Here is an 8,816-nt window from a genome sequence, read left to right as displayed (position 1 = left end):
GTATAGGATTCAAGGAGTCGGGATCACAACGAGGGTACTCTTCATTCCCAACCCTCGCATGTGCAGTCACAAAAGTTAAATACATTACTGGAAGAAAAGAATTGTGATGTTCATGTGCTCACATGGGAATGGCTTTGCCTAAACTCTGTCGGTTTGAACATTTAATTAGGTACACCGGGTCTTCATGCACGTTAACTTGTGAATCCCTTGATAGATTAAACCATGGTTTAGGTTTCATTTGCTTGAGATGATCATGGGCTTCTAGCTGAAGAGTTTTCAATTTGTTGCAAATATGACCTAGTAAGGACACTGGGTGCAGAATGTTAGTAGGAACTCACAGAATCGCAATTTGTATGTTGGCAGTTCTCCCATTGCATTGGTGCCTGATAGTTTAGAGTTTAGAAAATTAGATATACTACTTTTATGAAGCTTTGCGACATCGTTTTATTATCCTGGACATTATTGTGCCACACAATGATAATGTCCTGACTCCTACTGTATTTGTTTTGGTGATGGGGAAATGGGGACTAGTGCCAGATTTGAGAAGTTTCTCATAGCCCATTGGTTATTCTATTTGCCATGTTTTTCTTGCTTGTGTCCATGCTCTAAATACAAATAATTGACACCTAAAGGAAGATAAGAGAGTGGAACATTAAAGATGGATGTCTCAATCTTATGATCTATATTTTCGATCAACTACATTTAAATAATATTCGATTTAAAAAATTAGACAAAAAAACTGGTTGAATTTACAGTCATTGTCAGTCATATGTAACTGACTTAAATTTTTGCAAGAATTTCGTGGTTGTTCAAAAACTGGTAGTTTGACGCATTGTTGGTGCTGTGTCACGCTGCATAACTGAACCTTAAGCGCTGAGCTAAAATTATAAAGAACAGAAATGTCGATCACTTAGTTTTGCTGGTGATCAATTTGCCATTGGGATAAACACAAGGCTCTTGCTGTTAGCCTGTTGCCAATTGCCACGTTCTCTTTCTTTTTCCTTTTGTTTCTTTTAAGGTGCAAGGCAGGAATTATATCGGACAAGTTTTTACCACGTGTTCCAATGTGAGGTAGAGTAGAATCCTGAAAGCCCATTGGTGTTTAAACTGGGTCCTCGCTCGGTCCTTTCCAACAGGGCCGCTGTTGTGATTTTATTACGAATTGTACCAGCATTACAAGGGAACAAGAACTCTTTGACTGGTCCGTTGTCACTTGTGGCACACAAGACCAGTGACCTGTGCTATCATTGCCTGAGGTGGAACCAACCAAAATGGGGAGGATTCCTGGGGATCATCACATGGTCCTATTCCGAGAGGTCGATGTCGCCAGCTCACCCAGGCTTATAACAAACCGGTCGGTCAAGGTATCAGTCAAATGATTTTGTCACCAACCTCTCTCTCCTCCTGTTTGCTCTCAGCTCATTGCCTGCTTGTGTTCACTCTAATTTAGCTGAAACCTGCCATGTTAAAACTAACTCCATCTAATAGGTCGTGATCTCTAGCAGATTTCTGAATCTCATATATATAATAAAGTTTACTCCCTTTTTGACATTTATAATAGGGCTGTCAAACTTTCCCGATTCTTTGCTTGGTCCTTGTACTCTGCTTGCTTGCTTGCTTTGATAGCAGGTTACCCCTGACCTGAGTCGCTTTCTCCTCCCTGAACAGCATATTTGTTCGCTTCTAATGGCGGTCGCTTTCTGGGCTCATCTCATGTGGTGTGCTCTTCGTCCCAGTCTCAGGTTCCCAGCAGTAGGAGAGCACATCAGCTGGTCCCTAATCCACATTCCACGCCCACGCCAAGAATTAGAAAGCTACCACCGGCCTACACCTCTGGCTGCTGCACTGCACTGCACCGTCGGCGGTTGGACCTGTAAGTACGGACGGCTCTCTCTTGTTCCTTGGTATTCGGTTCATGAACGAAGCCGCTTGTCCGGCATGATCTCGTACAGTCACCCGGCATGATTCTGTGTCGCATGGTGGTGGTGGTGGTGGTGGTGGATCACCATGTGTTAATGACGAAAGGGACTGTGCTGGCTAACGCCTTGGAACCATGCTAATTAATCTCCCTTCCCTACAATTATGGATTGAAGCTTGTACTCCACCTCTGGGAATGCTGGATGCAGGGAAGGCTACCTTCTTGGTTTATATATAGACCCGCTAAATTATTAGTGGATCATATGGTCCACAATTATGACATGTTCTATAAGGATTAATAATCTTATTCTTATAGTACTAGTAGTAGTAGTGGCAAACGAAATCTAGACACGACGATGATAACGATTTCGACATCGGCCCTAAACATTATGAACCGTACCGCTACTGAATAATCATGTTGCCCTAAAATTCGGCGAGCTGGGCCTTCTTCCATTGTAGAGACAGTGTGGTACACAAGCGACGAGGGTCCTCCAAAAATTACAGTAAGATGGCTGGTCATGAGTCTCTGATCACTTGACCGCTGCTGTCTCCATTCCCTTCATTGCACTCAAATGTGTTAACTCGGATTTGAAAATGTTCGTTGCTAGACCCTTTTATTGTTTCGTTATAGTACCCAATTTGGGCTTCTTCTTGTTAAATATAATATAATCGACAGCTCCCATATCTTTTTTGTTTTAAAAAATAGATATAATATTAAAGAAATGTTGCGACACTTAAAAATGCTCAGATTATAAACGTGAAATGTAATTAGAGGGTGTTTGGTTCACTCGTCACCTCCTAAATTAGCCCCGTTTGGTCACTTTTACCTAAACACTATGACTAAATGTGACTTTTAGTGCATTAGCCATCTAGTCACTCAAGTGTTATTAAAAGGGACTAAAGCCCACCTTTTAATCAGGTTGCCTTACCTTTTAGTCACTTTGGATCCAAACACGAGTGTCTAAACTTCATGAGCTGGTTTAGGTGACTAAACTTTAGGATGTGTGAACTAAACACGCCCTTAGTAGGCACTACGTTGTTGTTTTTTTACCATTACTCTTTACTATAGTTTTCGTTAAGTAATACTCCCCCTCCTATTGTTGTAGATGCTTATGCTTTGAGTAAGGTTTGGTCAAAATTTTGAAACTCTCTGTCAATAGCTGTTAAATTTAAAAATAAAAAAATCGAGGGAAAAAATAAAAAAAACTTTATATGTAAATTTGTCTTAAGTATGATTCTATTGCTCAACAATTATTGCATGTTCAATAATGATTAATAATCATATAGCACTAGTAGCAAACAAAATCTAGACACGACGATAATATTGATTTCGACGTTGGCCCTCAACAATTATGAATCGTGCTGGATACTGATTATTCACGTTGACATAAAAGTTTGGCGAGTTGGGCCTTGTAGACGGTGACATACGAGAGAGGTGGGGGTCCTCCAGGTTTCCGTAATTCCGTATGATTATTTGCTGGTCACACCTTATAAGAGCAATGTTAATAATATAACAAGCTGCTGGTTGTAAGGTTTTTTTACAGCTTTTTTACAATCCACTTATATAATAGTTAGCTTATCACTATTAATACATGATCCACTTGTCTCTCTTTCACAAACTTTGTTAATTAGTTCTGGTGTCTGTAAGTTTACAACCCGTTTCTACTCTCTCCTCTTTTCTCTTCTCCACTTTAGTATTTAGTCGGCTTACAGCCTACTATATATAATACTTGCTCTAATCGAATGGAGTAAGCTTTTACTACTTGTCATTGTTTGTTTATATATAATATAATGGCCTTGGCCACTCCCTAATCACCCAATGGTCCAATGCGAGGCTTTGTGAGACGTTGAGTAGCAAACGAATACAATGATGCCGCTTTGCTTCTCGGAGCCAAAAGAATACAATGGCGTTAGATGGAAGGTAAATGCACGGTCCTCCATTGGCCATTGCTGCAGTAGCACAGCAGATTCAGGACAAACACAGGTTCGAGAAAAATGGAGGAAGAGGAACTACTACAGCTCACGGTGCCCAGATCCACGTGCGCAACTACTGCGAGGCCTACCCAAAATTCAATCTACCCAACCACCAAGTTGCTGGTTTGTATTTGTAAATAAAAAACTGCATGTACCTTCGCCAAAGAACATGCATGGAGGCCTGAACAAATATAGTTTGACCAGAGTCAAACCAGCATTTGCCACCTACACAAGCAACTCCCTCTTCTTTGTATTTAGAGGCCTTGTTTAGTTGCACCTGAAATTCAAAATTTTTTAAAATTCTTCATCACATCAAATCTTACGACACATGCATAGAACATTATATATAGATAAAAAAATAATTAATTATACAGTTTGTATGTTATTTGTAAGATGATTCTTCTGAGCTTAGTTAGTACATGATTAGACTCCGAGAAGCAAAGCGCTACGGTAGTCAAACTGAGCAAGGCCTTATATATACGGGAGTACAAGGTTTTCTTTTTCCCCTAATGACGCCGACGCTCTCGATTCGTTCCCCCACTACGATACCGGACGTATGGAGACGTGTGATCCATCCCCTCGAGATCGCATATATATGTTCAAACAAATCAAGCACTCAACCTTCTTCTTATCCCAATTCCCAAGGGCCATGTATAGCAAAGAAAAGCTAGAGCAGGTTCCTAATCATTCCATTTCCTTCAACCACATTCACATGCCCGGGGAAGCAAGCTTGCAGCCCTATAAAAGAAACAAGAATCTCGCAAAAACTCAATCACACTCTGTCCTCGTCGTGAAGTGATGCGTGCATTCAATATGCAGTGACCAACTGATCACTCACGTGTCAAGGAGTACTGAGGCTTGTTTAGTTCGCAAAAATTTTCAAGATTTTTCGTCACATCGAATCTTTGGTCGCATGCATAGAGCCTTAAATACAGACGAAAATAAAAACTAATTGCACAGTTTACCTGTAATTTGTGAGATGAATCTTTTGAGCCTAGTTACTCCGTGATTGGACAATGTTTGTCAAATAAAAACGAAAGTGCTACGGTAGCCAAAAACCCAATTTTTTACGAACTAAACAAGGCCTAAGACCACTCTCAATGCATAGTTTCATGGCACAGTTACCAAGACTACAAACAAGGTAACCGAGCCATAGGAGTTTTATGGAGATGAAACTCCTCTCTCGTCTGATGAAACTCCTTCATTTAATAACCCTGCCAAGTCAGCAATTTTGCTTATGTGGCACCCTATTTAATGTGCATGACACTCTCATGAAACATGCCTAACTTGACGTGACATCCTATTTAATGTGTATGAGACTGACCTAACTTGACGTGGTATTGACTTAAATTACCCAGTGTGCGTATATTTGATAAAAAAATATCCTACTCGCTCTGTTCTAAAAATTATAAGATATTTTGGATTTCATAGATGCATTATATTACTTTTGCTATGTATATTTATATATAGCGTATATCTAATTTCATAGCAAAATCTATGTATTTAGAAAAGCTAAAATATTTTATAATTTGAAATGGAGTCTTGGGTAGTGCTCTAGTATTGTATTACAGTGAATCATTAAGTATGGCGACTAGACAAGCATTACGAAGTGGAGAAGTATTTTGCACGGGCTGAAAGTTTACTTTCGTTATTAGAAAGAAAAAAAAATATATAGCTGACTTTAGAGAAAGTGATATTGTCCAAGTATGTACTCAACATCTTGATAGTGTCTTGACAACATAAGAGATGGAGGTTATCTTTGGATCCAAAGCATTTTTAGAGTATTGGACAAATAACACGATCTGTAAAATGCTATGTGGTTTCTGATGTTGCTAGGTGTTGTGTTGGTACCAAACAAACCTTCTACTCTTTAATTTGAGACGATGATATTGTCAAACAATAATAGTCCTTCTGAAGTTTCAAAAACAACAGTCGAGACTTTTTCTTTCTCAACCACGGGTTTGCACATGTTTGGCTAATAAAACCACAATTTGTACACAAGTTTTGTAGCACAAACTGGTGCGGCATTTAATCAACCATTTTGACATCCTACTTTTGTATAAATATTACTCTCTTTGTGTGTGTGTTTTTTTAAAAGTCATTCTAGCTTTGCCCTAAATTAGATAATCTATTTTTTTTATCTCACTTCTCCTAAAAAAACATGTGCCTGAAATCTGTCTTTTTCTTCAGGGGACGTGATGGTCCTTTGTTCTGCATTTTTTTTTTTGTTTGAATTTAAATCCATTAGATCTTCGTCAGATGGTTCAAAGCTGTTGCCCGAAAAGTTATTAATTTTCAGGCACCTGAAAAATAGCAAACCCCTTTTTATCTAGTTTATTACAAAAGATGCTGATATTTTTTTTGTATACAAAATAAGAATTATCAAATTGACCAACAAATATAATTTTCTAGAAAAAACTACATATTAGTTTTGGTAAATATGGATCGACTATCTTCTCTACAAACTTAACTAAACTTAAAATAGTTTGACTTAAAGAAATTAGTGCCATGTTTTGTTGCTTGAACACAGGGGAGCGTTGAAACGATGTCCCTAAAAGAAGAGGTGGTCAACCGACTCTCTCTCACTGCAAACCAGACAAGTTTGATCTGGCACTTCTCTTCGTTTAGCTAAATTATCCCTGGTCAAGATCCTATCTTTTTTTTAGACAAAAAGCCACAGAAACCGATGTCAGTAAAACTAAGGACTTGTTTACTTCCACTCAAAAACCTAAATTTTTCAAGATTCTCCGTCACATCGAATCTTTAGACGCATGCATGGAGTATTAAATATAGACAAAAATAAAAACTAACTGCACAGTTTGGTCGGAATTGACGAGACGAATATTTTGAGCTTAGTTAGTCCATAGTTAGACAATAATTACTACAAACAAACGAAAGTGCTACAGTGTCATAAAAATTTTTTGTTCGGGAACTAAACAAGGCCTAACTGGAGAAGCAAATACTACGGGCATTCACATTCTGGCTCGTGGCTTCTGCACCTAGCTTGTCATTCACTCTAGGTGGTGCTAAAGCTAAACAGTTGCATCATCACCCATCCATGACCATGACCATGATCCATCCACCAGAGACCTCCACGTCACGCATCTCGCTCTCGCTATAGCTCCCTCTCCCCTTATATAAACCATCCAAACCACTACTGCTCGGCAACCCGGCAAGTGCCCAAACAGTACGTGACGACTAGCTAGACCGAGCAATCGGTACACCGTTTCTTCTCTTGTTGCTGCTACTCGCACTCGCACACTACCACCATTCCCCTCCCACCACCTTTTAAAAGCCCCCACCAATCCACGCTACCACCACCACATCCTGCGCTGCTGCACGCGAAGCTCGCCTCGGCTCTGTTGCAGCTCAGCTCACGGTGGAAGAGGAGAAGAGGAGGCCGACAGCGCACGAGGAGAGGGAGCACAGCAGAACACGCCGACCAGCAGCACCACCACCGGCACCACCGCGCGATGGCGTGCATCAACATGTACAACCCTGACGGCGCGGCGGGGTTCGGCGGCGGCCCGCAGGCGCCGGCCGCGCTGGGCCCGCGCATCTCCTTCTCCAGCGACTTCGCGGTGGAGCCGCCGGTGCAGAACCGGGCGATGAGCCTGCGGTGCCACGCGGAGGAGGACCTCAACTTCGAGTTCTCGGTGGGCAGCCACCCCATGATGGCGGCCGACCAGCTCTTCTCCAAGGGTAGGATCCTTCCCCTCAAGGACAACGCCGGGGCCGCCACCGCGGCTCGCCCGCCCACCACGCTGCGCGACGAGCTCCGTGGCGGCGGCGACGACGACGAGAGGGCCTCCACCGCCACCACCAAGGCGTCCTGCCGGTGGAAGGAGATGCTCGGCCTGCGGAAGGCGCTCTGCGTCGGCGGCAACGGCCCGGCCGCCAAGAAGGCTAGCAGCAGCGACAAGCAGGGCGTCGCCACCGCCACCGACATGGTCACCGACGACGACAACATGGCCGCGTCCAATCAGGTTGGCATCATGCATCGATCTCGTGCCTGCATCATCCTGCTGCATGCGTCCATACGGTGGAGCTTAATCTGGTCGACACCTTGTCTCATCAAACGTTTGTTTGTTGCTTCACACATGCAGCATCAGGAGCTATGATGATGAGGTGACCGCACTACCGATGGGGGCCGAGACGAGACGAGACAGGCATCGGGGCACAGAGCCACACACTCCACATGCATGAAGCAGCTTATTTTTGTCCTCCCTCCTTCAGGCTGATGCTTGCTGTTCATCGATCATCAACCTCTTGAATCGTGCTTGTCATCATCTATCCATCCATCCATGGGCTAGGTTTTGTAGATTGTTGTGAGTTTGCTTGTGTGCTAGGTGGCCCGGCCGGCCCGTTGAAAAGATCCAACAAAAAAAAAGTGTGTATTTTCACTCTCTAGCAACCTGTCCACTCACTAGCAGATCCATGGCCAGTCGTCTTTGCTTCTTTTTTCTTCCAGTCTTTCTTTCACGTTCTTGGCTTTCTCCTCCTCGACTCCACCCTGTACAAAGTGGCTGTGTACTACTCGTAGATGGGAAATTTATGGTGCAATGATTAGATTTGCCAGGTGGCCAGATCTGTGAGGTGAGGAGGCTCTACTTCACCACTGATGGATGGAGCCTCACCTCACTGGCCGCCCCTGTCCCTGTGGCCTGTGGGGATCGATCAGCAGTGCTCTTCTTTGTCTCGTTGCTCGGCTGGATGAGTATATAAAGAGAGACAAGCGCCTCAGAGCGAGCATGTGTGAGGCGACAGCCAGAGCTAGTGGAGGAACGAAGGCTCCCCCGCCCCCTCCTGGCCTGATAATCATCATCATTTTTTTTGTTCTGTTTTGTTTTGTTTTTGTTCATGGCAAAATGATATCCATCTTTTTTTTCTCTCATTTGAAAAATCTAGTGGACTAAACGAAGCGA

General features: G+C 42.7%; 1 protein-coding gene across 1 annotated transcript; it reads left to right on the top strand.

Annotated features, from left to right (window-relative positions):
* Positions 7,042-8,816, top strand: LOC8075191. The gene is made up of 2 exons (XM_002454550.2): positions 7,042-7,877; positions 7,998-8,816. Exons 1-2 carry the CDS (start codon positions 7,365-7,367, stop codon positions 8,010-8,012), a joined length of 528 nt encoding a protein of 175 aa, XP_002454595.1. The 5' UTR covers positions 7,042-7,364; the 3' UTR covers positions 8,013-8,816.

This window comes from Sorghum bicolor, chromosome 4 (genome assembly GCF_000003195.3).
Source record: "Sorghum bicolor cultivar BTx623 chromosome 4, Sorghum_bicolor_NCBIv3, whole genome shotgun sequence".
Taxonomy (NCBI): Eukaryota; Viridiplantae; Streptophyta; class Magnoliopsida; order Poales; family Poaceae; genus Sorghum; species Sorghum bicolor.
This window is presented reverse-complemented; position numbering and strand designations above follow the sequence as displayed.

Excerpts from the sequence above, each read along its gene's own strand:
- LOC8075191 (XM_002454550.2), top strand. The coding sequence starts at position 7,365 with ATGGCGTGCATCAACATGTACAACCCTGACGGCGCGGCGGGGTTCGGC.